Source organism: Balaenoptera borealis, assembly GCF_965194805.1.
Source record: "Balaenoptera borealis genome assembly, chromosome: 16".
In the NCBI taxonomy this organism is placed as follows: domain Eukaryota; kingdom Metazoa; phylum Chordata; class Mammalia; order Artiodactyla; family Balaenopteridae; genus Balaenoptera; species Balaenoptera borealis.
Genome location: NC_138872.1, coordinates 68,485,846 through 68,510,982, shown reverse-complemented (window position 1 = coordinate 68,510,982; position 25,137 = coordinate 68,485,846). Strand labels below are relative to the sequence as shown.

At 42.0% G+C, this 25,137-nt stretch overlaps 1 protein-coding gene and 1 long non-coding RNA gene across 4 annotated transcripts in view; one reads left to right on the top strand and one right to left on the bottom strand.

Annotated features, from left to right (window-relative positions):
- LOC309614378 overlaps window positions 1-25,137 on the top strand; it is a 477,476-nt gene that overhangs the window by 256,716 nt on the left and 195,623 nt on the right. The gene's annotated exons all lie outside the window — the stretch shown is intronic.
- Window positions 1-25,137, bottom strand: part of PRKCB (protein kinase C beta) — a 311,912-nt gene that overhangs the window by 162,393 nt on the left and 124,382 nt on the right. For all 3 annotated transcript variants that reach the window (XM_082362498.1, XM_082362499.1, XM_082362500.1), the window contains exon 3: window positions 17,321-17,403. In XM_082362498.1, coding sequence (XP_082218624.1) covers window positions 17,321-17,403 — 83 coding nt within the window. The remainder of the gene's footprint in view (window positions 1-17,320; window positions 17,404-25,137) is intronic.

Below are 25,137 nucleotides of genomic sequence, written 5' to 3'. Positions count from 1 at the left end.
TGCAATTTCACTCACGCCTGACGCTGATGGCACGGGTTCTGGTTCCTTGCTGGATTCAATTCTATATATACCCTCTTAAAAAAACAATCCAGTGATGTCTGGGTAGTAGCTCTTTTTTTCTCATCATAGATGACATAGTAGCACTGGATTGCATGCTGAACGGCTGCTGCAACCTTCGTGTACCGTTCTACATCCAGGTCCTGTGCCTCAAAAACTAACAGTGCCTCTTCAGATAAAGAAAACCCCCTTGCCATTTCCTGCATCGTGTATCTCTTCGGTTCTTCAGTTACTTCTTCTTCCTCTTGTCTCTCTTCGTCCTCTCTTGGCACTTGGCGCTTCTTAGCAGTACCAGCTACACCACCGCTGCTTTTACGCTTGCTTCCGGACATCCTGGGCTTGAAATAAAGATACTGTACTACTGTCCTCTATACAGTACTGTAAAGTACACAAAAGCACAACCACTTGGAGAGCATGCACGCACGTGATAATGTATGCCAGACACGTGAACTAACTTAGTGACTGGACATGCGAACGCACATTCGAATCTTTGACGCTTCACAACTTGAAGGTTCATATGTAGGGGACTTACTGTAACAGCTAACATATGCCAGGCAGTCTTCTAAGAGCTTTACATATAATTAACTCATTTGACCCTCACTGACCTTGTACAATAGGTTTATTATCCCCATTTTACAGGGGAGAAAACTGAGGCACAGAGAAGTTAAGTAACTTGTTCAAGGTCACACAGCTGGTGACTTGGACCCAGATTCTAGGCTCTCTGTCATCCCATAAATAAATGTTAAGTGACCCTATGATGTGTGACAGCAAGGAGAGGTATGTGGGGCTATAAGAGTGCAAAATAGGAGGAACGGACCTGGTCAGGGAGGTCAGGGAGGGCTTCTCTGAGGAGGTGAGCTGTGGCCTAGAGGATGAGTACAAGTCAACCAGGGTTTTTAACCTTAACACACATTAAAATCAACTGGGAGGCTTTGAATCAACAGAGATTCTGACTTCATTTGTCTTCAATGGGCCCAGGCACCAGTATTCGGTTATAAAGCTCTGCAGATGATTCAAACATGCAACCAGGCCTGAGACTCACTGAGTGCAAGGGCAAGAAGAGACAAGAAGTAGCTGGTAGAGGTAAGAGCAAGGCAAATGCTGGTGGTGGGAGCACCCACCACCAGTGGTGGGAGAGCTGTTAGGGAGGACAAGAGACTGAAGGAAGGAAGCTCAGGGGTGAGGAGTGAGGGGTCAGGAAGAGGCTGGAGGGACGGCCGGGGCCACAGCATGCAGGGCCTATGAGTAGAGCGGCCACATCATTTGTCTTCCAAAGGGGACTCCTGTGAGAACGGCAGGAATGGCAGGGGCCACAAATCCTTTGAGATTCCAATACAACAGAATAAGCAGGTGTGTTTATGGGTAAGCTTGACAGAGGAGGATGTATGAGGACCCTGTTAATAAGCCACATCAGAGAATCAACTTTGCCTCAAAAACAATGGGAAGCCACTGACGTGTTGTCAGCAAGGATGATGACAAGATCACATCTGGTTTTTGGAAAGATGGCTCCACAGCAATGCGGAAATGACCGGCTGACGAGACAGAGAGGAAGCAGGGAATCAGGACAAGAGACTACTTACTGGTCCACGGAGGGTGGGTGGAGCCTGGACTAAGGTCCTGTCTGTGGGGATGGAGAGAACTGGGTCATATGTATCATTCTGAAGGGCAGACTCTAGAGCCAGACCAAGTTCAAATCCATGTTCAGATCTGTTTATTCGTCATGTGACCTGGCAAGTCAGATGACTTCTCTGCCTCAGGTTCCTCCTCTATAAAATGGGCATACAAATAGTATCTTTCTCATGGGGTGAGGACTCAATGAGTTAGTGTATGTAAATCACTTAGAACAGAACCTGACATATGATAGGTGCTAGTGCAGGCACAAACCGTTTTATTGCGCTTCGCTTTATTACACCGAAAAAGTATTGAGTTTCTTACAAATCGAAGGTCTGTGGCAACCCTGTGTCGACCAACTCCATCGGTGCCATTTTTCCAACAGCATTTGCTCACTTCCTGTCTTTATGTCACATTTTGGTAATTCTTGAGATATTTCAAACCCTCCACCAGCAAAAAGATCATGACTCACTGAAAGCTCACATGATAGCTAGCATCTTTTAGCAATAACATACTCTAAAATTAAGATATGTACATTGTTTTTTAGACATAATGCTACTGCATACTTAATAGAATACAGTATAGTGTGAACATAATTTCTATATTCAATGGGAAATCAAAAAATCCATGTGCGGACTTCCCTGGTGGTCCAGTGGTAAAGAATCCACCTTCCAGTGCAGGGGACGCAGGTTCGATCCCTGGTCAGGGAACTAAGATCCCACGTGCCGCGAGGCAACTAAGCCCATGCGCCACAACTACTGAGCTTGCGTGCCTCGACGAGAGAGGCCGTGTGCCGCAAACTACAGAGCCCACACGCCCTGGAGACTGCGCACCACAACTAGAGAAGAGAAAACCCGCATGCCACAACTAGAGAGACGCCCGCGTGCCACAACAAAGAGCCCGCATGCCTCAACAAAGATCCTGCATGCCACAACTAAGACCCAACACAGCCATAAATAAATAAATAAATAAATAATAAAATCCGTGTGATATTCACATTATTGCAGTAGTCTGGAACCTAACCCACAATATCTCCAAGGTACACCTATAAATGTTAGCTATAATTATTTAGGAGGTACAACAGGAGTTGGCAATGGAGAGAATATTAGGGTGGGGAAAATCTGGGAACACAGAAGAGGTCCCAAGAATTGACCCATGCTCAGTAGAATTTTGGAGATTCACAGTTAAGGGGTAAAGAGGATCAAAGACAGACAGTTGCTCGAGGAAGGGCTGAGATGCAGAATTAAGGAGCAGAGCCAGAACCTAAACCTAAAGGCTGAGTTTGAAGGAATAACAGGTCCAAGATTCTGAGTCAAGCAAACACATAACATGCAAGACACTGTTTTAAGCTCTTTGCATAAACTAGCTTATCTCATACAACACCCCTAGAAAGTAGGTAGAGTACCATCCTCATCTTGAAAATGAAGAAACTGGGGCACAGAGAGGTTAAGTGACTTACCCAAAGTCACGCAGCCAGTAAGTAGCAGAGCCAAGATTTGAACCCAGGCAGGCCAGCTCCAGAGTCCATACTTTTAATCAACAAGCAAGACCAGGCACCTGAGCCTGAACATTTCACTCTGCCCTCACCTCCAAACTACCACTGAAAGTACCAGGAGTTGTTTAAAAATAGGAGAATCTATTTCAGCCCAGAAATCAGGGAAAGGTGCCAAGTAAATGACAAAACCTCTTGAAATGTTTTTCAGTATATAGCAAAGGTGAGACTTGAATTGAGAGAAGGGCAGCCTGGCCTGGTTCTCCGTATTTAAAAGAATGAAGAATGGCAAGGTCTGACGGGGGGTGGGGGGCAACTGAGCAAACATAGAAAGTCGAGTTGAATCCTCACCTTGCTGTCCCTGGTAGCAGCAGGCACTTGAAAAACATGTGGAATGATGAATGACCCCCTTGAAGATTGCAGGTGAAGCAAGTGACTACCGGACCCCCTGCAGGTCCCACTAGACACAGAGAGTGCAAGGACAGCAGGGGGCGCTGCTGCAACTGCTTCCTAATCAGGGCTCTGCCCCTGTCAATTTACAGCTCAACCACATGGCCAGGGAAAAGGGCCCTCTGCATAATTATGAAGCTCCCTGCCTTGGACTGTTGCTCCCTCCACACTTCCCAAAGAAGGCTGATTTGACTAAATCTATATTTTCCCTCTCCCTTCATTGGTCGGGGCGGCAGGGAGGGGGTGGGAGCACGGGGCGGAGACACGACCTTCCACTGACAGTTCCCACCTACAGAGGTTATAAACTGGTGGTACACAGAATGAATCCAGTGCAAAAATATTTTAAAAATATACCACACATGTAATTCTCGAATTATTTGTCAGCATCCACATTTGGGGGATTCAGGCATCTCCTGAAAAATTGGAAAATCTGGATCTTGGTCCTTTAAAGAACAGGAGATTTTTTTAAATAGAAAGCTGAGTAATGGCTGCCCCTTTCGGACAGCGTGCACACACCCCAGATGGACGCTCCCTGTTAGCACTCATTTACCGCCTGGTCCTGGCTGGCTCTGAAGCCAGACCTCCTGATAAATGGAATACCACGCATCCTTTCAAAGTCAGGTGGCCACAAACAAAACATTGAGGAAAGCAGCCAGACACTAGGGAGGGTCTCCTGTACAATTCCATTTGCATAGCGTGCAAAGCAGGCACTCTCTTTTCTATAGCGGCTGCACTATTTTGCATTCCCGCCAAGGGTGAGCAAGCCCTTCTCTACATCCTCACCAACGTTTGTTGACAACATTTGTTGTCACTGGAGTTTGTTTTGATAATAGCCAGCCTGCCAGGTGTGAGGTCTCACTGTGGGTTTGATTTGCATTTTCTGATGATTACTGAGCATTTTTTCATACACATGTTGCCAACTTGTATGTCTTCGGATAAATGTCTACCCAAGTCCCTAGACCGTTTGGAGGTTCCTCAAAAAGTAAAAAAATAGAACTACTATATGATCCAGCAATTCCGCTTCTGGGTATTTATCCAAAATAATTGAAATTAGGATCTTTGAGAGACTTTCGCACGCCTATGTTCACTGCAGCATTATTCACAATGGTGAGGAAACAACCTAAATGTCCACCAAGAGAGGAATGGATAAAGAAAACGTGGTATATACATACAATGAACTATTATTCAGGCTTAATAAAGAAAGAAATTCTGCAACATGGGATGAAATAAGCCAGACACAGAAAGACAAATATTGCATAATTCCAATCATATGAGGAGGTATCTAAAATAGTCATATCATAGAATCAAAGAGTGGAATGATGGATGCTAAAAGCTGGGGTGAGGGGGGGGGAACGGGGAGTTACTAATCAATGGGCATAAAGTTCAGTTTCAAGATGAGTAAGCTCTAGGGACCTCCCTGGTGGTCCAGTGGTTAAGACTCCGCACTTCCACTGCAGGGGGCGCAGGTTCAATCCCTGGTCGGGAACTAAGATCCTGCGTGCCGTGCAGCGCAGCCAAAAGAAACATTAAAAAAAAAAAAAAGGATGAGTGAGCTCTAGAGATCTGTACAACACTGCATCTACAATCAACAGTACTGTATCATACAGTTAAAAGTGTATTAAGAGGGTAGACCTCATGTTAAGTGTTCTTTCCAAAATAAGATAAAATAGTTCAATAAAATAAAGAAAGCAAGCAAATGGCTGTTGGCCTGGGTAGTTGTTACCTTGATGAAAGGGTTTGGAGGTGGAGGGATTACAAGGGAGCACAGAAGGGCTTCTGGGGTTCTGGTTACAGAGAAATGTTTGCTGTGTGAGAATTCATCAAGATGGGCACTTTTCATGTATAATAAACAGTTCTCAAAAACTATATGACCAGCCCAGGCTAAAGGCAGCACCTTTGAACCCAAATTCGAAATTCTTAGAAGAGGGAGTCTGATTGGTCCAGTTTGGGGCAGATGTCCACATGTATCTGGACCCAGCGGAACCGAGGCCATGGGTTCAGACAGCCTCTGGGGGCGCAGATCTGGGAAGGCAGTTCTCAGAGAAAAGGGTTGTCTGCTTCAGTTAGATTTTCCAGATGAACAGGGTTGAAGTAACAAAGCAGTTTGGGGCGCTGGATAAGCGCACAGACCCGGGCCAGAGTGCCTGGTGAATCCTGGCTCAGCCACTCACTGGTCATGGAACCCTGGGCAGGTCCCTCAGTCTCTGAGAGCTCAGTTTCCTTATCCGTAAAATGAGATTGATAACAACGGTAATCACCTCATAGAGTGTAACGAAGAATAAAGAGATATTACATGTAAAGTGCTTAAAGCAGAATCATATCTATGAATGCTGGTTCTTAGATATTATTATTTAAGTAAAATACTTGGACATCCTAGAATCCCAGACCCCTGAAGTTGGGGGAGGACGGGCCTTCTGACTCCAGGACCAGCTCCTTTCACATCCCTCCAGGCTGCCTCTCTCCAGGGTCATCTGCCTTTGATTTCTCTATTTCCCCCAAGTCTGCAGCCTCCACAGGCTGAGGTCTTCTGGGAAATTCCCTTAATCAGGCTCTGAGGCTGGTCCCACCCCACAACCAGGAGAAGCCAAAATAACTCATAAGACAGGACGTCCCCACCTCATTTAGTCCCACCGCCTGTCCTCTTTGTGTACGGGAGAAACAGTTGGTTTCCATTCCCCAGATGCTGCACACCATGGATTTACTTCTTCCTCCACAGCATGAAGCTCTGTGTCTTTGTGACAGTGAGGGACAGAGGGCTGTTGAGAAGCAATTCGTTCTGACCTTTACATGTGCATTCTGCACTGTGGATGCCATCAGTGGCACATGGCAAATGGGAGAAGAAGAATCCGGTGGAGTTCATTTCACAGTCAAAGAATTGCATTTTGCCACATTACTATCATTTTTATTAGACTTTTGCCCCGACCAGCCCATGGGAGGTGCCTTTGTATTTCCATTTTGTGACAAGCAAGATGGAAGCATGCCATGCCAAAAATAAGGCTAGACTTTTGAAACTCACCCTCTAAGATTCGGAAGGACTATTGGTGGTAACAATATTAATTAGCACTTACTATGTGCCAGGCACAGCAAGAAGCCCTTAACATGGACTAACTCATTTAATCCTCACCTGAACCCTGTTAGGAGGGTGCTATTTTATCCTCTTCTTACAGAAAAGGAAACTGAGGCAGAGAGGTGGGGTAACTCGCCCAAGATTATTCAGCTAGTTAGTGGCAAACCTGGAATTCAAACCCCACCATTCTGGTTTCAGAACCACCCTACTATAGGACCTTTTGTTGGTTTCCAAACTTGGCTCCCCCACAGAATTACCCGAAGGACTTCAAAATACAGACCCCCAGACCCTTGTCTGTAGCTCTTCAGGTGAGGTCTGTTCTTAACAGGCTATCCAAATAATCCTTAAGCATTCAACCTGTCTGTATTCTGCAAAGTAGCATTTAGAAATGGTAGTGGACATGTGCTGTTTTGATCTGCAAACATCTCTGCCTCCTTTTGGGGTTAGCAGTGCCTCAATTCTCCATCAAAAAGCCATCCCACCCCCACTGTATTTAGTTCCCTAAAGAGGGAACACTTTCAAGTCCCAACCAAGGGCTGGTTAGGTAACTTAAGCTTCACCACATAATGTCTCTCCTTCCAGAATTTGAATTTAGGGCCAAAACAACACAAGAACCAAAATCAAATACAACTGGTCTGGTTGTTTGGGAAGGTTTCTTCCAATTCTCTAAAGTACATTATACCATTTTCAATAAATTTCTTTATAACAAGCCAACTCAAAGTGGTTTCTGTTGCATGCAACCAAACAACACTAATTAGTCAAAGAATAACCAACGTGGGAGGAGAAGCACACCTACCACAGATATCACCTCTGCAGCATCCATGACAACTGGTCTTTGCTCTACTGGGAGGGGAGCTAATATCCGTATACAGGAATCAAGCGGTCAGTTTGGGCTGTTCTTCCTTAGCCTGCACAGATGGTCCTCAGTCCTGATTCTGTCCTTTGAAGCTATACCAAAAATCTATACAGTAACTCTTTAAATGTTTAATGACAGCCTAGCCTTTGAGCTATCCAGGCCAACCCTCAGAGTGCGTCCAGCCCCCTTGTAAGGCGTCCTTTTGCCCTTTGGAACATACACCTGGTTATTGAGCACTTTTGTTGTGAATGCAGAAGTTACAGACTGCAGTGTTTAGTAGTAAATAATAGTCCTGGTGCACTGCCAGATTTAGATAGGTAATAGATAAATGAGAGAGATTGTGTATGTGTGTGTGTGTGTGTGTGTGTGTGTGTGTGTGTATCCGTACTGTTTAGGCTGATTTGCCCCTAATATTATTTATCCTTGAGAGTTATAGATGAGTTTTGCCCTCAGGTGATGATGAGATCTTACCATGATGCCAAGAGGGATATTCAACCTTAACTGTTGCTTCTGCTCCTGGAAGGAGCTAGACAGTCTTGGAGCATCATCAGAACTGAACTGTGGGCTGTCCCCGCTTGGGGTTATGAAAGACTAAACAACCCAGGCTTTGAGAAGAGTGCAGTTGACTGTTATGTTGCTTTTTCTGAGCCCAGGAGACCAGACAATGCCATGTAAGAGGAGGTGGGCCCTTTCTCTGATGACAGGGATGTCCTACTGCCACTAGTGCTCAGGCAGGAAATGGGTGGGGCCTGGATTGGCAGAGCTAGGACGTCCCTCCTCTGGGGCCAAAGTTGAACTGGCCAACAGGGGCCAGAATCTTACCAAGAACACCTGAAGATTCCCATCTGGAGGACTAAGTTGGCTCCCAGCTGATGGAATATATTAAGAGTAACCACATCTAGGGACCTCCCTGGCGGCCCAGTGGTTAAGACTCCGCACTTCCACTGCAGGGGGTGCGGGTTCCATCTCTGGTTGGGGAACTAAGATCCGGCATGCTTTGTGGCCAAAAAAAAAGAGTAACCACATCTAGAAGCAACTATAATTGCTTACAGTTATACCCAAGCCTTCACTCAGGTTTGATTTTAACCAAATTAAGCGGAAAGACTGAGTCCATGCTGGAGGTGAAGTGGCACCAAAAACAAGACTGTATTGTAGAAACCAGTTACAGAAATTCCCAAAGTGATCTTCAGAGCTCTGCAGGCAGCAATCTGGAATAAAACACTGAGCAGAACTGACAAGTGGCCACCAAAATATGTTTAGGAAATGTGGTCTTGTGTTTTTCTACATGTGTGTTTTTTTTGTATATTTGTTGATATATCATACCATACATGTCCTTTGTTGTCTGCTTTCTTCATTTATAATGACTATATAGTCCCATGTCAATAACATTTTAATCACTGTGACTTTTTATTGAAGTATAATTGACATACAGTAATGTACAGATTTTAAGCATACAGTTTCATGAGTTTTGAAAAATGTGTGCACCTGTCTAGGCACCATCCCAGTCAAGACATAGGACATTTCCGTTACCCCAGACATTGTGACATTTTAATCACTGTACAGCATCCCATCACATGGATATGTTTTACTTACAAAAACCCTAACTGGCAGTCATTCAGGTTGTTTCCAATTTTTCATTAGTATTAAATACTGATACAATGAATATCAATTTAGCTAAATATATACACATATTCTTAAATAATTCCTTAGTAAAAATTCTTAAGCCAAAAAGGTCATTAACACTTTTGGTACATATTGGTAATATTCTCTGGAGAAAGATTAGACTAATTTACACACACTGGTGAGTGTGTAAATTAGTCTAATCTTTTCCCCTCTTCCTCCTGTTTTGGTACATATTGGTAATATCCTCTGGAGAAAGATTAGACTAATTTACACATACTGGTGAGTGTGTAAATTAGTCTAATCTTTTCCCCTCTTCCTCCTATTTATGCTTTTTACTTTGAGTCCTATTTCTTTTGATATTATTATTAAGGCTCTGTTTTATATGCATGTGTGTTTTGGGGGTATATCTTTGCCTCTTTTATTTTTAACCTAATAAGTTTCTCTTGTACAGTGCCTAGAATTATACATTTATCCAGTCTGATAAGTCTTTTCCTTTTAGTAGAGAATTTCAATCCATTTACATTGGGTTAGGTAACTGAACTAAACTGAAATGTATACTTTCTAGATTTCACAGTTCCTTGCTGGCTAATTTTTATCTTTGTTTTTATATTTTGTTATATTGACCAAAATGTTCTTTGTTATTTTTATCTCTAGATTGCTTCTTTCACACTAAAAAGAGTCTATTTGAACCAATATGTCTATGCCAAGAATTAAATAATATTAAATATTTTGTTTAGTATCTTTAAATTTAGGCTCTAAGTTTACTACAGTTTAGTTTTGTTTTAATTAATTAATTAATTAATTTGGCTGTGCTGGGTCTTAGTTGTGGCACGCAGGATCTTCGTTGCGGCATGTTTAGTTGCAGCATGCAAACTCTTAGTTGCAGCATGTGGGATCTAGCTCCCCGACCAGGGATCGAACCCGGGCCCCCTACTTTGGGAGCACAGAGTCTTACCCACTGGGCCACCAGGGAAGTCCCTAGTTTAGTTTTTTATGCCAACTTTATTGGGTTATGCTGGTTACCGTGGTCAAGGTAGCTTATAATAATAAACTGTGGCAGCTATTGATTTCGTCAGCTCCTCAAAGTTTCCCATCCCCTCTTCTTATAACATACATTGCTCTCTGAGCCATAGGGATGCCACGTGATCCAGGCCTGATAAACTGTAAACAGTTCATTCCCTTAACAACTGAGGACCAACCAATCAGAACCTTTTCCTGAGACTGATTATAAATGCAGGAAGAAAGAAGGCCACTTCTTCCTCTAGGGTTTCCATCTTTCCCTGGGGTCAACTACAACCAGGCTGACAGACATATTTACAGACATGTCTTGTCTACAGTAGGCACAAATGAGGCAAGGACAAATCAGTCAGGGTCCCAGCAGGAAACAAATGGCATATTGAAATTAAGAGAGTTTAGGGCAGGTTTCATAAAAGGACTATTTAGAAAGGCGTGGGCATGGTGTTGAGAAACCATGAGGGAGAGTGCAGTAACTGGGGGCAATTAAGAGCAAAGGGACAAGAGAGTAGCTCCTGGAACCCAAAAGGAGAGAATTGTGTAGAGGTGACTGCCTTTAGAGGAGCAGCGACCTTCAAAGAGTAAAGCCAAGAAGACCTCATGATAAATACCCTGAGCTCACCCTCCAATCTCCTATCAGTCCCTCCTCTTGAGTCAGAGGGTAAGGGAACCCCAACGGATGCAGCCCTTACAGATCAGTCTCTCAGGGAGAAAGCAGAAAGGATCTGGAAGGACAAACAAGACAGCTGGCACAGCAGGCGAGGGCCAGTGTGGTAGACTACAAAATGGCCACAAATCTCCCCTTCCTGTACGCATCTCTGCAGTGTGACTTTGCAGGCCCTCCCATCCAGAGGTGTAGTCTATTTCTCCACCTGAGTCTGGTCTTGGCCATAACCACTGTGACACAAATAAAAGCTTGAAAAACACCTGTGCTTTGGGGATTTCCCTCTCTTGCTGTGCTTGGAACCCTGAGACCAGTGTGTGAAAGAGCCTAAACTTGCCTACTGGAGGAAAAGAGACCACGTGGAGGAGGAATGAAGTGTACCAGCCAACAGGCTGCCAAGTGTCAGTCATGTTCCTGAGGCTATCCAAGGTGATCCTGCACCAGCCAAGTCACTAGCTGACCAAAAACATGAGAGAGCTCAGCAGTGATCAGCTGAATAGACCCAGATCAGAAGAATGACCAAAGCAGCCCAAAGAATCATGAGAAATAATAAATGATTATTGTTTGAAGCCACTAAACTTTGGAATGGTTTGTTACACAGCAAAGCTAACTGATACAGCTGATAATGAGAAAGCATCTTGCAAGTACTGGATCCTCAGTTCCAGTGTCTGAGGCCCTTGTCCCTGAAGCTCTTACTCCTTCTCAATGTCCTTTCCATGAGCCGATCTCTTTTCCTAGTGCTGATTTGAGTTGGATTTATCTCATTTTCAATTTTTTAAAATTGTGAAGGTTTACTTTTTCTCTGTAATTTGATACAGTTTAAAATGAACAGATTAGGTATAAAATAAGCCACAAGGATATATTGTACAACAAGGGGAATATAGTCAATATTTTATAATAACTATAAATGGAGCATAACCTTTAAAATTGTGAAGCACTATATTGTATACCTGTAACTTACATAATATTGTACATCAAATATACTTCAAAAAAGTAAAGCATGTCAAAAAAAAAAGAAACAAAGATATTTTAAGGCTCATTGTTATGAAAATCAAAATAAAATAAAATAAAATGAAGAGAAACCCTTCATTCTTCTAAAGTTTAAAATAATTTACCCATGAAGCCTATTATTCTGGAGCTCTGGGAGAAGAAAAGCTTCTTGGGCAATGTTCTCATTTCTCTCTTGATTATTCTCCTGTTATGGTTTTCAATTTCTTCTTGAGACAAAATTGCCAATTTAAAATTTCCTAGAAAATCATCCATTGCAACCAGATTTTCAAGCCCATTAGCATTTATATGCATATTCTTTTTAATGTATAAATATAACATTCTTTTAAAATTTTCTTTCATTTCCCTTTTATTAAATCTTCAACATCTAACACATGATTTATCATTTTTAATATATTTCTTCATAAAATAAGACTTGATTAAGAAACACAAAAGGATACACTCAACGTTACTGCCCGTGTCTTTCACTGACTGATTTAGTGATGGAATCAGGAGGGCACAGGGCATGACAGTGAGTTTTATTCAGTACCTTGATATGAAGGATAAGAAATTATTATTTCTAAAACCATAAAATGTTGAAGACATTATCTTCAGACAAACCAGCTAAAGAGTCCTTTTGTACTTTTGTACTGACTGGCACAGAGCCTCTGCTCAACAAAGTTAGCTATTACTATTACCTATTATTCCTTGGCAGGTCCTGCATCCTTTCTTGAGTAGGAGAGACTCCTCCAGGGATTAATAATAATTTAGAAACCATTTACTGAGTGCCTTCTTTGTGCCAGACACTATTCTGGACGTGGTTCAAGCAGACTCTCATTGAATGCTCACCAAAAAAAAACTATGACGTACGTACTATTTTCCCCATTTTAAAGATATAAACTAAGGGTCACAGAACTGAAATTATTTTACCAAGATCAATGGAGCCATAAATGTCAGCACTGGATTTTGACATCAAGGTTTTCTGGCTCCAAAGTCTAGGTTCTTTTCTCAGCATTGCACCATAGAATTTGAGGTTTTGTGTAAAGTAATGGAAATGGAAACAGTCATTACGTCCTAAGGGCATGATCTGGGTGGAGGCATGGACAGAATTATCAGTATATCCCTGATTAGGGAGGTAAGCAGAGCAATGAAATGCCCTCAGCTACCTGCACCAGGGGCTTACAAGGACACTTGTGCTTAACACTTTCATGCAATGACTCTTTAATGCATTTGTTGTTAATCCCTTTGTTGTGGTTGTAGTTAACTCTTTTTCATTTTAAGGATTTCTTAAAACTTATTACAACAAATCTATGTGGTTGGTACTAATATCCCAGTTTATGGATAAGGAAACTGAGCCACAGAGAAGGAAAATGACACACCCAAGGTCACCTCATGAGTAACTGGCAGAGTCAGGACCTGAACTCAGGTATGACTGACTTCAGAATCCACACTCTTAACCACCGTTGTCTCTGGGTGTGATCCTTAAATTGCCCAACATCCCATTTGTAGCTGGAGGGCACTAAGTCAGCCAGGGACCTGGGGCAGACAATAAATGAGGTCTGTTCTCCTACTGAGGCCATCTGTGACTCTCTGAACTACAGTGAGACCCACAGGTCTTTTATGAAGTCCAGTGTGATGGCCTCCAGGGATTCTGTTCCACAGTGGTCCCCTGGGTCAACAGGACCTGCAGTAGTTTGACCAGAGATTCTTTCCCCTCAATGAAGATTGAAGTCTATTTCTTTACCACTTGAATTTGGGCTTGACCATGAGACTACTTGATCCAGTGGTACATTATCAAACATGATGCACAGGCTGAAAAAGCACTGATGCACTGGGACTCTGGGAACCCTGAAACCTCATGTGAACAAGGCAGAGCTGGCCAGCTGGAGGATGAGAGGCCATGTGGAGGAGAACCAAGGCACCCAGGCCACCAACCGGCTCACTGTCAGTCATGTGAATGGGGCCATCCTAGATCATCCAGCCACCAGACATCCAGAGACACAAGCGAGAATCCCTTAATTTTTGTGCCCAAGACAAGTACCTCACTTGACTCATCCTAGTCCCAGCCCTCAGAGACAAGTCCTCTCTTTCTTGTTCTGAGAAGATCTCTCAGGACACTGTGTATGTGGTCAGTATTCTAAGTGCTGGGTAACTGTAATGTCCATAGGTAATCCTTACGGCAATACCAGAGACCTGGTCTCCCTGAGAGGTCCAAGAGACAGCAGGATTGAGCGTTTCCAAGCAGATGAGACCAAGAACCAGGAGGATGCCTATAGATGACCAGAAGTACCACCCAGGAACTCTGCTGTGTTTTGAGGACCCCAGTGGTGGGTGCCCATATGTATTGCCTGTTCCCATGGGCACTGAATGGTTGGGTCAGTAGCTGGGTTCACTGGGACAAAGCCTGACTCATAAAATTCCCTCAGGTAGCTTAATATGCCATGATGGAGACCTAGAAGGATGCCAACCACACAAAGATCTACTAATATCCAGAATATTCCCTGACTCAGACTGGATTTGGAATAGCGGAACGTAGAGGACAAAACCTAGCACATTCCTTTTTCAAGGATGGAGACTGTGCTTTTCCACTCCATGAGCTTGCTGCATGCCAGCTCCTCCAAGGTCACAAAGGAAGAAGGCACTCCTCCATACCTGCGTGAGCCTCAGAGAGCCTGGCCAGGTTGGCAAGGAAGTGTGGCCAGCTCTTTAATCATGTCTCCAACCATGGACAGAAAAAGGTCAATGAACCAAGTCAAGCCAGTTCAAGAGTCTGGACCAATTCATCATCCTCAGTGCCAACCGGCCTTCTTGGAACTGTGTCCAGAGATAGAATCATTTCAGGTAGGCTGCCAAATCCTACGCATGCTGGCTGCAGGCAGTACTACCTGCTCTCCCCACGCCCAAGGCAATGAACGGCTGCATGTCTCCATTCACAAAGAGCAGGGTCTCCTACAACTTACGGCGCCTACACACTCCTAGGAAGGACAACTGCCAGGTGGCAGGCAGAGGACCCACTCATTCTTCAGACGTATTTGGTAGACATCTGTCCTTGCTGTCTGCCCAGCATGTATTCACTGTAATTCATTAGCACTGTCATTACCATCTTCACATACGTACCAGACACTGTCTCATATGTATACACTAGGTACTCTTAGCAAAGTTATAAGGTAGGGTTTTATTCATTTTCAGCTGAGCAATATAAAGCACAAGGGATTTAAGTACTTTGCCCAAGGTTACACATGTCTACGCTCCATCCATAGCCTATGATTTTAACCAGTACACAGTACTGCTTCTCTAGTTTTCCTCTGAGGGACCACCTCTCCCCCACTCTCAAATCATGGGGTAGGCACACTGGCCCTCCTCGCCAGGAGCAAGCACATAACCAGGCCTGCCAATCAGCATAACCATCCTCTGGTTACATATGACCCAGGGTCCAATGAGACTTTAGCTCTTGTCATTGGAACTGCAGCACTGATAAGACATTACGACTGGAGGTACCACAGCCATCATGCTCTCGGTAGGAGAAAAATCTTCCTGAAACAGAAACCAGGACAGAGGAAGGCTGGGCCAAGACATGGAGAAAGAGATTCCTGAAGACCTCATTTTGGCCCCTTGATTCACTGTGTCTGAAGCCAGTCTACCCTTGGAGCTTTTCAGTTTCAGGGACCAAAATTTCCCTTTTCACATAAAACAGTTTGAGCTCTTTCTATCTTAGGCAACATAAAAAGTCAAGGAATAAAGACAGAATATGGGAAACACCATCCTCTTGGCTGCTCTTTGAGCACCAAGCCTTGGTCTGCATGAACATTCAGAGCTGCATAATGGGGCCATGCTGTCCCCCCAGTCTTCCCTGCCTGCTTTCCTGGGGACAAGAGATAGAATTGCACTAAAAGGGTCAGGGAGTGTGATCTGAGACAACATGAAGAATGGTCCCATCTTTGTCTCTGAAACAAGCCTGTGAGGGCTTTGGTTGTTCTCTGTTGCCTAGAGTTTTTAAACCCAAGTGCCACAGTCTCCAAGCAAAGCAACTTCAGTATTAGCTCTAGAGTGTGCGTGGTATGCCCCTGATTTGCAGCAAAATGGCAGATGACCACTTATAGAAGGGCAGCAAGAACATATGCAATAACAGAAGGTAGTTATCACCACCCACTTCAAGCAACCTCAGGTCAGCTGTCAAGTCTAAGGAACCCAGGACAGGACCAGTGGGAGACAAAGCCAATGGGGAAAATTCCAGGAAGGTGAACCAAAGCAGGAACAAAATAAGAGAACCAGGGGTGACAGCTGCACAGAGGGTACGCTGAACGCAGTTCATGACTGGGCCAATGGAAGAGTGTGCATGGTGGAAGGTCCAGGACAGTTTCAGCTGCATGGAAAAGAATAACGCAAACAGTGAGACTTTACCAATAAGAGGTGCTTCTTATCTCACATACAGAGTCTGGGCATAAGAGGACTCAGCGTTGGCTCAGCAGCTCACCAATGGCATCGATGACCCCCGTCCCTTCAACTCTTCCACCCTGCCATGCTCAGGATGTCAGCCATGTCTCCCTCATTGACTCAAAGGGTTGCCACAACTCCGTGCATTATATCCTCCCACAAAAATGTCCAACAGAACAAAGTAAGGAGTGTCTTCCCTTATCAGAAAGGAAAGTCTTCCTAGAAGCCCTGCCCAGACTTCCCCGCAGTTCCCACCGAGCAGAATTGGGTCACGTGCTCACTCACTAGCTACGAGGGAGCCTGGGAAAGCAAGTATCAGGCATCTTCAGCTTTTAGTATGAGAGGTGGCCTCTGCCAGAAAAAGAGTGGGGGCTAGGAATGGCTGTTGGGTAGGCAATCCACATGGTACCCCAAACTTTTGGTAAACTTGCACCAAGACTTTGCCATATCCTTATAGCACTCACACTGTCATTCACTTAATATTTTCCTTGAGTCAATTTATCTTTTGTTTAACCTAAGATAGGAAATTTTATATCCCCACTATAAATGCAAAACCACTACTAGACACATTTTCCAATCCATATTAAAATAAATCCATAATGATCAAAACAAAAATTGCCAGGTTTACCCAGAAGCATCCCTTGTCCCACCAGCAGTAATCATACTTTGGGGTACACAGTAGCAGGATAAGCTTACTTCGTCCTAATTCTTGGGCCCTAGTACAAAAAATTCCCTACCAAAGAGCTAAAAAGTACACTATAAGGTACCATCCTAACTACCTTTTTATAGTAGCCATAAAAATTTAGCCCCTGCCCACCACTCTCATGCCTCAGCCATAAACATGAAGACATTTTGCAGAATCACAGTAGGGAAACTAGCTGGTTTCTTGAAGTCACACACCCCTCTCAAAATGTTTTTTGTTTTGTTCTTTCCCATTAAAATGAAAGTCATCTCAGAGGCTATAGGACCATGACATCCTGACTTTTTTGTCTCAGTGTACTCACAGTTACCCAAAAGGATGCATTGACTGTGGACAGAGAGAGGTGACCAGGGCCCGTTACTTACATCAGAGGCTGGACCCTTGTCAGCGCCTGGGCAGGAGAAAGTGACAAACTCATGGCACCGCTTGTGCACGACAAAACAGCAGACTGCAAAAGAGAAAATAAGGGTAGGAGTGGGGGAAAAGGAAAGTGGAGAGTAGGAAAGGAGGGGAAGAGAGGAAGAAATCGTTAAACCTGGACTTCACGACAAGTAAAGGCTTTACACCAAAATAAACAATGCCTTCAGCTTCTGCACCTTGTCTTTTATTGAAGTCAAACTCTTGGGTACGCCGACGTTACAACTTGCAAATTACTTTGCTTGCAAAGTTAACTAGGGTTCAAAAGATCACTTATGCTCAAAATTACACACCCCTGAAGATCGCTTAAGTTGTATGATCTTCCACTACTTTTGGAACAGAATGTTGTTTTTCAGATCAGGCACCAGAGGAAGCTGTTGGCTTGTGTTTAGGTCCATAACGCTTAAGAAGTATGTACATTTAATCACTAGAATCACACTTAGAGAGATGTGCATAATGTGAAGGGCATGTAGAAAAAGAGTGAGCAGGAACGGCGGACCCACACCTGCATCTCACCCAGGAGCAACCGTCAACTAAGTGGAAGAAATAGGCTACATGTTTACATTGTCACTTTAGCAGTTTGAAACCAAATGTGTACATACATATATTTGAATTTGTATGCGTTAAACGCTCCACTATTTGGGGACTATATTACTTAGGGGGAGGGACAATTAGAGAATACATACAAAATAAAACTATTTTTTGTTGTTGTTCAAATCTATTTTTATAAACTCTAGACTGTGGGCTCCTGGAGGATGGGCACCACGCTCAGAATCTTTCTAAAGGACATTCTCAGTAAATGAAAACAGAACAGGAAACCTCAGGGCTACCACTAGTGATATAATGGACCTGGGCAACAATCATGAATGCTGCCAACATCAGAAAAAGACACTACCTGCGGGGCTTCCCTGGTGGCGCAGTGGTTGAGAATCTGCCTGCCAATGCAGGGGACACGGGTTCGCGCCCTGGTCTGGGAAGATCCCACATGCCACGGAGCAACTAGGCCCGTGAGCCACAACTACTGAGCCTGCGCGTCTGGAGCCTGTGCTCCGCAACAAAAAGAGGCCACGATAGTGAGAGGCCCGCGCACCGCGATGAAGAGTAGCCCCCGCTTGCCGCAACGACAGGAAGCCCTAGCACAGAAACGAAGACCCAACATAGTAATCAATCAATCAATCAATAAAACTTTAAAAAAAAAAAAAAAAGACACTACCTGCCTGCTGATGAAAGTACTATGAAGAATCCTACCACCTGTGAAGTATTCCTGTCAAAATAATCACACCTGAATCGGTTCAAGAATCTTCATCCAACTACCAATTTACCGCAACTACAAGTGACAGTGACGCATTTTAAATGACACCACAGAGAGGCAATGAGAAAAAAAAAATTTAAATACACAAGAATGTGGTAAGCTACAAGATGTTTTTTCAACAAATAAACTGGAAGAGGACAGGAGAGCATCTGTCCTGTTCTGGATGATACTGTAGCAATGGCTGCATTTAGAGAATATACAAAACAAAAAGTGAACCCTAGTATAAACAATGGCTTTTAATTAATAACGATGTATCACTATTGGCTCATCAATTGTAACAAATGTACCACACTAATGCAGATTCTTTACAAGCGCTGTACATATATTAATTCATTTAATACTCCTAATGACTCTAAGGCACGCTATTTCATTTTTTTACATTCTTTTTTTTAATATTCTTTTCCATTATGGTTTGCCATAGGATATTGAATATAGTTGTCTTCATTTTTTTAATTGAGATATAATTGATATAACATTATATTAGTTTCAGGTGTACAACATAATGATTCTATATATATATATATATATGACCACAGCAAAATGATCATCACTGTAAGTCAACATCCATCACCAAAAATAGTTATAATTTTTTTTCTTGTAATAAGATCTTTTATCTACTCTCTTAGCAACTTTCAAATATACACTACAGTACTATTAACTATAATCACCTCGCTATATATTACATCCCCAGAACATATCTATTTTGACCACTTTCACCCATTTCACTCACTCCCCACCCCCACCTCTGGCAACCACCAATCTGTTCTCTGTATCTACAAGTTTGCTTTTTGTTTTTGGTTTGGTTTTGTTTTTGTTTTAGATTCCACATATAAGTGAGTTCATATGGTATTTCTCTTTCTCTTTCTGATTTATTTCAGTTGCAAATGTTAATAATTGGAGGAACTAGGGTGGAAATGGGGTTGAGGGAGTATATGGAAACTCTGCATTTTCCAATCAGGTTTTCTATATGACTAAAACTGCTCAAAACAACAACAACATACAAACAAAAATGGAAAACTACAAGAGGAAAGTGGCAGGGCAGAGGAGAGACATACATTCAAAGAGATTTAAGAAACATATCAACTAAATGCAATATGTAGACCTTGTTTGGATCCTAATTTAAACAAACTAATAGTTTTTAAAAATTATGAGACAATCAGAAAAGTGTAAATATTCACTTTTTGATGGTATGAGAGAATCATTGTTATTGATATTAGGGAATTATAATTTTTGATGTAATAATGGTATTATGATTATTTTTGTTAAAGAATACTTACCTCTAAGAATACATCCTATAATCTTTATGGATAAGGTGATTCTATTCAAAATAATTCAGTGTGACATAAAGGAGATAGAAAGGGCAGGGTTATAGAGGGGAAAAAAAATTAGTCTTGACTGATCATTATTTAACCTGGCTGATGGACACAGGAGGATTCATTATACTAATCTCTCTACTTTTATGTATATTTTCTATAATAAAAACATTTTAAACCCTCGTGGTGTAAAAAAAGAGTTCCAAAGGGGCCAATTTCTTTCTCCTTTGCTTTCTCCCCTTTCTGTTTTAGTATTTACTGTATTTTATAAATAATATATGCTTTGTATGAAGACATTTGTGTCAAACAGTGTGTTTGTGTTGTGGTGGGGGGTGGTCCCTCTCTGTGCCTGTACATCTGTGACTGCTGAGAGAAATACATGAGCAGTGGCCAAAAAATGTCACTGATCATTATCTTTGGGTAGTAGGACTACAGATTCTTTTCACTTACAATCTTACATCTGTATTGTTTGAAATGTTGACAATGAGTACATATTAATTATATAATCAGGGAAAATAAGCCCACTTTCATTTTGAAACAAAACAAAGAGTCAAAGAAAAACAAAGGTCAGGAAATGAAAAATATGGCTGCCCAAATTGGAAACTCAGTGGTTGGGCTGATATAGAATGGCGACAGCTAAAGAGGAACTTAGCAAACTGGAAGTCTAAATTGAGTGATTTTCCCAGAATTCGGCAAAAAAGCAAGAAAAAATAAAGGAAACGATACAAAACTGTAGGATAGATCCCAAAATTCTAACATCCATATAGAAGGATATTCAGGAAAGAACAGAGAGAATGGTAAAGAATGTGTAATTAAAGAAAATAGAAGGAAGTCCTCTAAAGATTAAGAAGAATTTGAGTTATTAAATTGAAAGAAACTATCAAGTGTCAATAGATATGAATGAAAAAAACAACTAATGGTGAGGATTATCAAGGCTCTGAGATCATTGTGAGGACGTGTCCAGCAGTGGCAGGAAGAGAAGAGGAGAAAGATTACTGACAAAGGAACAAAAATAATTTTAACGTCAGATTTCTTGCCTGCAACTTTGAATTCTAGAATACAATGGAGCAATGTCTTCAAAGGTTTAGAAAAAGTCGTTTGAACCTAAAACCCCATACATAGCCAAACTAGCATTCAAGTGAAAGTACAAAATAAAGACATTTCCAGAATATAAGAACTTGGAAAATTTACTTCCCACAAAAGAAGTAATAGAGAATATACACTCCGCAAAACAACAACAAAATGAATGAATGGGGCATAACAAACAGTGGTGAAAGAAAGAACAAAAAGAAAAGCTGGGCAGGGGCAGAGGGACTTAAGTCATAAAGAGATGGGGTTGGGAAAAAGACTATAAAATTGCAATATGCTAGGAGTCTTGTCTTATTCCTCAGGAGTTTACAGGTATTGAGAAACTGCATTTAGGACATTATAAGTTTAAATATGTGTGTTAACAATTAAGAATAAAAATAAGAATAGAAGTATTATATACAACTTGCAGACCACTAAAAGAAAAAAATGGACAAAGAAAACTTAATCCAACTGCACTTCAAAAGGCCTTCCCATATGACCCAAATTCCTGTAAATACAATTCTTTTTTTTTAACTTTTATATGGCATCATTTGCACTTTAAACTCTTTTATCCATCTGTAATTTCTTGGTATCTGAAATGACATGGGAATCTAATTTGCCATTTTTTTCCAAATAGATAATCAATTGTGCCAGCATCTTTTACTGAATAATTCATCCCCTCTCCACTGATCTCAAATGCCAACTTTATTATATGCTAAATAATTATAAACACTGGGGTCTGTCTTTGGGCCTTCTGTTCTGTTCCATCGATCTGTCTTATAATAAAGCAATATGGGATTTAATTATAGTACCTTTATAATATGCTATATCTTGGTTGGGCAAGTCCTCCCTCATTATCCTTATTTTCAACATTTTCTTGGCAGTCACCACGAGTTCCAAGTGAACTTTAGAACTGGTTTATCAAGCTTTTAAAAATACCGATGGAGGGACTTCCTTGGTGGCACAGTGGTTAAGAATCCACCTGCCAATGCAGGGGACACGGGTTCAAGCCCTGGTCCGGGAAGATCCCACATGCCACAGAGCAACTAAGCCCGTGCGCCACAACTACTGAGCCTGAGCTCTAGAGCCTGCGAGCCACAACTACAGAGCCTACATGCCACAAATACTGAAGCCCGTGCACCTAGAGCCCATGCTCCGCAACAAGAAAAGCCACCGCCAAGAGAAGCCCATTGCACCACAATGAAGAGTAGCCCCCACTCGCTGCAACTAGAGAAAGCCCGCACACAGCAACGAAGACCCAACACAGCCATAAATAAATAAATAAACAAACAAATAAATAAACCGATGTAATTTTTATTGGAATTATATTTAGTCAATTCCCCACCCCCACCCCCAGAAAAAAAATTTATTGGGACTTTGGTAATTAACACTTTCATAACAATGAGTCTTTCTAGCAGGAATAGGGTGTCCCTTTGTTAAAATTTTATTTTATGTCTCCCAATAAAGTCTTAATTTTCTCTATAGTTCTACAAATTTCTCTCTTAGTATTATCTGAGAGGTCCTTTTTCTACGCTATTATGATTTTTGAAATCTTTCCCATTTTGTTATCCAAGTGGTTATCATTTACAAATAGGAAAGAAAGAAACTTTCAGTGTATTTATTTTGTAAGCATTTTTTAAATTTGTAATAGTTTTTGTGAGTTTTCAGTTGCTTCTGTTGAGTTTTCCAGGTAGAGAATCATATTATCCCCAATAATAACATTTTTCTCTTCTCCTCCCTGATAGATATGCCTCTTTTTTTTCCCCTTAGATTTCCATGTCAAGAATTTCCAGAACAATGTGGAACAAAAGGGATGACAGCAGACAATCCTGTCCCATTTGGAGCTTTCACCAGCTTCACCTCTCCCTCACTCTCTTCTCAAACTAACTTTTGGAATTTATATTTTCCTTTGGAATTATCCATAGTGTTCTTCTCAGTGTGTTTCCACAGCATCATGTTATTTGGGATGGTGCTGTGCCCTTTCTCATGCTTTCCTCACATTGTATTGTTAGGGAATCTCTCTTTTTATTTTTTCCAGAGGTTCATCTTCCTTGTTGTCTATTTTATTATTCTTTTATTTTAAAGAAGCAAATCATGGACATATTTCTCAATTCTATTGTTTTTTTCCTACTTGTTAGTTTCACTCTCACTTGTCCTACTTCTTTTATTTGTATTTGTACTTTTATTCCTTATTAGTTGGGAGTATCTGGAGTCAAATGGCCAGGTTTGGATGCATTCATCATTTGAAAACTATAGTACTTGGGCACATTACCTTATCTCCCTGTGCTTCAGTTTTCTCTCTGAAAAATGACGGTGATAATAATAATACCCATATTACAGTGGTGTTGTCAGAATTAAACAAGCTAATCCATGCTCAGGACTGTGCCTAGCATATCATGAGTATTCAACAAATGTCTGCTGCTTTTATTCATTATTCTTTTTAAAGCTTCTTGAATTGACTGTTCAGTTAATTTCTTCCCATTCTTCTTCATTAAAAGTTTAAGATTTTAAAGCTAAAAACTTTCCTTTCAAGCACAGGTTTGGCTGCATCCTGTGTTTTATATTTAGTGCCATCATTGTTTTAAGTTTCTAAGTGGCCTATTACTGTGGTTTTCATTTCTTCCTTAACCCAGAAATGTTTAGGAAAGTTGTCCTCCCCCACTCCACCATTCACCATTTATAGGCAACTACTTTAGTCTAGAAACTTTCTTCAAAATATCCAAATTATAGTTATGATCTTATTCATCCTTACTCTCTTTGAGGGAAGAAGGGGGGCTCATCTCTAGTTTCCTAGTGTCTACCACAATTCCTGGTACAAAACTGATATGTAAATAAATGTTTGGTGAATGAATGAACAAAAGAATGAATATCATCAGCCACAGAAAAAGAAGAAAGCCCAATCAACTTCATGGTAGCTGTAGCTCCTGGCTGGCCTTCCACATTCTACCACCATAGACAGGGGTAGGAAGACACCAGTCATCAACAAGGTCTCTTTAGGCAGCCTTCCAATTAGCCACAAAATAAACAATCCATCCCCACCAAGGTAGACTCAATAAGCCAAGGCACTTGGCTATACTCCGGTGTACTCTACAGAGAAGCTGGGAACAGACTGGAAAGTTGATAAGCTTCCAGTGCAGGTACTTACTTTACACAACACGTTTCTGAAAAGTTCTGCAAATCACATTTCCCACTAACTAAAACACTTCACAGAAAAGCAGTAGGGCTGGCTATTTAAAGAAACAAACTAAACCTTTTTGTGATGCAAACAAACACCCCCACATTTCTATTTGGCAAATTCAGGATAAAACTAGCTTTTCTTAAATAAGAGCCAACATTCAATGAGCTGCTGAAACACGTACCAGGTCCTACTTTCAAACAGGTACCTCATAAGAGCCAAGAATTCCTAGATGCTTCACAGTTTATTCAATAACTCCTTGCTCTGTAGAGGTTAAAAGCCTGCAGCCTACAGCCCTCTGAATCCAACCCGTAGCCATGCTTTCTTAGGACTACACAATGCGGTCTCAAACTCAAATGCCTAAGGGACAGATAAGCAATGAAAATGTCTGAGGGTCAGATGGGAGAATGCATGCAGGACCTGTTTAAAAGGGGAAACTGCTACTTGGCTCCAGCAGAGAATGAGATTAAGGCCCCAAGCACTATCCTCCTCCACTCCTCCCGTATTACATGTAAAATCACAAAGGTCACAGGCCTGTAGGTCTTTCCCCAGCCTCACCAAAGATGTCCACGTCCTAATCCCTGGAACTTGTGATTATGTTACTTCACATGGCAAAATAGACTCTGCAGATGTGATTACATTAAGGATCTTGAGAATGGGAATTCTACTGGATTATCCTGGTGGGCCCAATTAATTGTAATTACAAGGGTCCTTATTAGAGGGAGGCAGGAGACTCAAGAGGCAGAGAAGGAGGTGTGACTATAAAAGCAGAGGCTGGAATGATGCCATTGCTGGAAAGGAACACAAGCCAAGGAATGTGGACAGCTTCTAGAAGCTAGAAAAGGCAAGGAACAGATTGTCCCCTCGAGCCTCCAGAAGGAATGAAGCCCTGTAGAC